This window comes from Hyaena hyaena, unplaced genomic scaffold (assembly GCF_003009895.1).
Source record: "Hyaena hyaena isolate Hyena2069 unplaced genomic scaffold, ASM300989v1 scaffold_133, whole genome shotgun sequence".
Classification (NCBI taxonomy): Eukaryota; Metazoa; Chordata; class Mammalia; order Carnivora; family Hyaenidae; genus Hyaena; species Hyaena hyaena.
In genome coordinates, this window is record NW_024080765.1 from 3,139,166 (window position 1) to 3,141,012 (window position 1,847).

The following is a 1,847-nucleotide window of genomic DNA, read 5'->3' on the forward strand; positions in this document are numbered from 1 at the left end:
GCCCCCGCCCCCCCCCCCCCGCCCCCGGGCTCGGGGCGCGTCTGCACCCGGGGTCCCGCGGCCGCGGCCAGCGGCCCCCGCCCCCCCCCGCCGCCCCCGGGCTCGGGGCGCGTCTGCACCCGGGGTCCCGCGGCCGCGGCCAGCGGCCCCCGCCCCCCCCGCCGCCCCCCGGGGGCGCGCCGGACGGCGGGCTCACCTGACCACCGGGCTGTAGGGGCTCCGGGAGCGGCGCCAGCTGCTGCTGCTGTAGGGGCTGGGGGACACGTCGCCGCCGCGCTCGTACGAGCTGTGGCGGCTGTAGCTGGGGGAGCGGCGGCGGCCGTAGGGGCTCGGGGAGCGCGGCGGCCGCCGAGAGTACGGGCTGCCGCCCCCTCCGGCCGGGCTGGGCGACTTGCGGCCCCTCAGGCCCTGCGAGGCCCGGTGCGAGCCCGGGCTGTCGTCCCGGCCGCCCAGCGGGCTCAGGGACCGCTGCCGCCGCCGGTAGGCCTTGGGCTCGCTCTTGTCCTCGCGGTAGGCCTTGGGCGGCTCCTTGTAGGCCGAGGGCGGCTCCTTGGACGACTTAGTCCGGCTGCGGTGGGCCTTCGGGTCCCGGTCCTTGCGGCCGCTGCTGCTGCTGGACGTGGCCGACGCGCTCTTCCGGCGGCCGCCGCTGCTGCTGCTGCTGCCGCTCTTGGCGGCGTCGGCGCGCTCGTCGCCGCCGTGGCCGTGGCGGCTGCGGCCCTTGGAGGCCTCGCCGCCGCCGCGCTGCCCGTCCCGCCGCCGGTGCTCGCGGTGGCGCTCCTTGCTGCGGCCGCTGCTGCCGCGGCGGTCCCGGCGCGGCCTGCGCTCCGCCGCGTCCCCGCGCCGCGGGGCGCCGGGCGAGGAGGCCGGACTCGCGGCGCCGCCGCCGCCGCCGCCGCCGCCGCCCCCCGTTCCCCCGGCAGCCGCCGCCGCCGCCGCCGCCGCCGCGCTGGCGCCCCCCAGCAGCAGCCCCTGCTCGGACTGGGAGCTCACATCCTCGTACTCCACCAGCGGGCTCACACCCCCGCCGCTGCTGGCACCGCCACCGCCGTCCTGCTGCGGCTGGGGCAGCGAGAAGGCCCGGCGCTTCTCCGCCTCCTGCCCGGCGCGGGGCCCGCGGCGCCGCTTCTGCCGCCCTCCTGCGCGCCTCTTGCCTCTCGCCAGCCGCTTGACCTCCAGGGGGGGGCCCGCGCTGAAGCAAGAGGAGGAGGCCGCGGCGGCGGCGGCTGCGGCGGCGGCCGTGCCGGGGGCAGCCAGGAAGAGCAGAGGCGGCGGGGGCGGCGGCGGCTGCAGGAGCTGCGGCTGCAGGAGCGGCAGCAGCAGCGGCGGCTGCTGAGGGGACAGGAACCGCCTCCGCTTGCGGCGTTCCTCCAACTTCTTCTCCGCCCAGCTCAGGCCCCCGCCTCCCCCCAGCGCCGTGTCCGAGCTGCTCGGCATCGCCCAGAGCCCGCCGCGGAGCGCGGCGCGGGTGCGGCCTCCCCCCGCTCAGAGCCCGGCCATGTCCCCCGCCGGAAGCGGCAGCGGCGGCGGGCGGACGGGCGCCGCGCCACGGCACTCCGGCTCGGGACTCGGCTCCGCGGGCCCCAGGTCACAGCGGGGGCCGCCGCGGCCTCCGGGCCCGAGGGGAGCGGCGACGCCCGCGCTCGTCGTCCCGGCCTCGCCGCGGAAGCGCCGGCGGCGCGGGGCGCGGGCCCGCGGGGGAGTCCGGAGTCCTCCAAGTGCCCCCGCGGTGGGGGGGGGTCTGAGCCTGGGGCGGGGGGTTCGGGCCCTGACTTTCTTCTTCCCTCGGCGCCGCCGCCGCTCCCCCCCCTCCACGAGGAGGCCCTGGTGCGCGCGGCCGGCCCCGG

At 81.5% G+C, this 1,847-nt stretch overlaps 1 protein-coding gene across 2 annotated transcripts in view; it reads right to left on the reverse strand.

The window, feature by feature from the left end:
• CDK13 (cyclin dependent kinase 13) overlaps positions 1 to 1,505 on the reverse strand; it is a 119,264-nt gene extending 117,759 nt beyond the window's left edge. Inside the window, exon 1 of one of the 2 annotated variants that reach the window (XM_039237986.1) lies at positions 197 to 1,505. In XM_039237986.1, the coding sequence (XP_039093917.1) occupies positions 197 to 1,437 (1,241 nt within the window). In that variant the 5' untranslated portion in view covers positions 1,438 to 1,505. The remainder of the gene's footprint in view (positions 1 to 196) is intronic. The other variant, XM_039237987.1, reaches the window with a different exon arrangement.
• Positions 1,506 to 1,847: the final 342 nt, after the last annotated feature.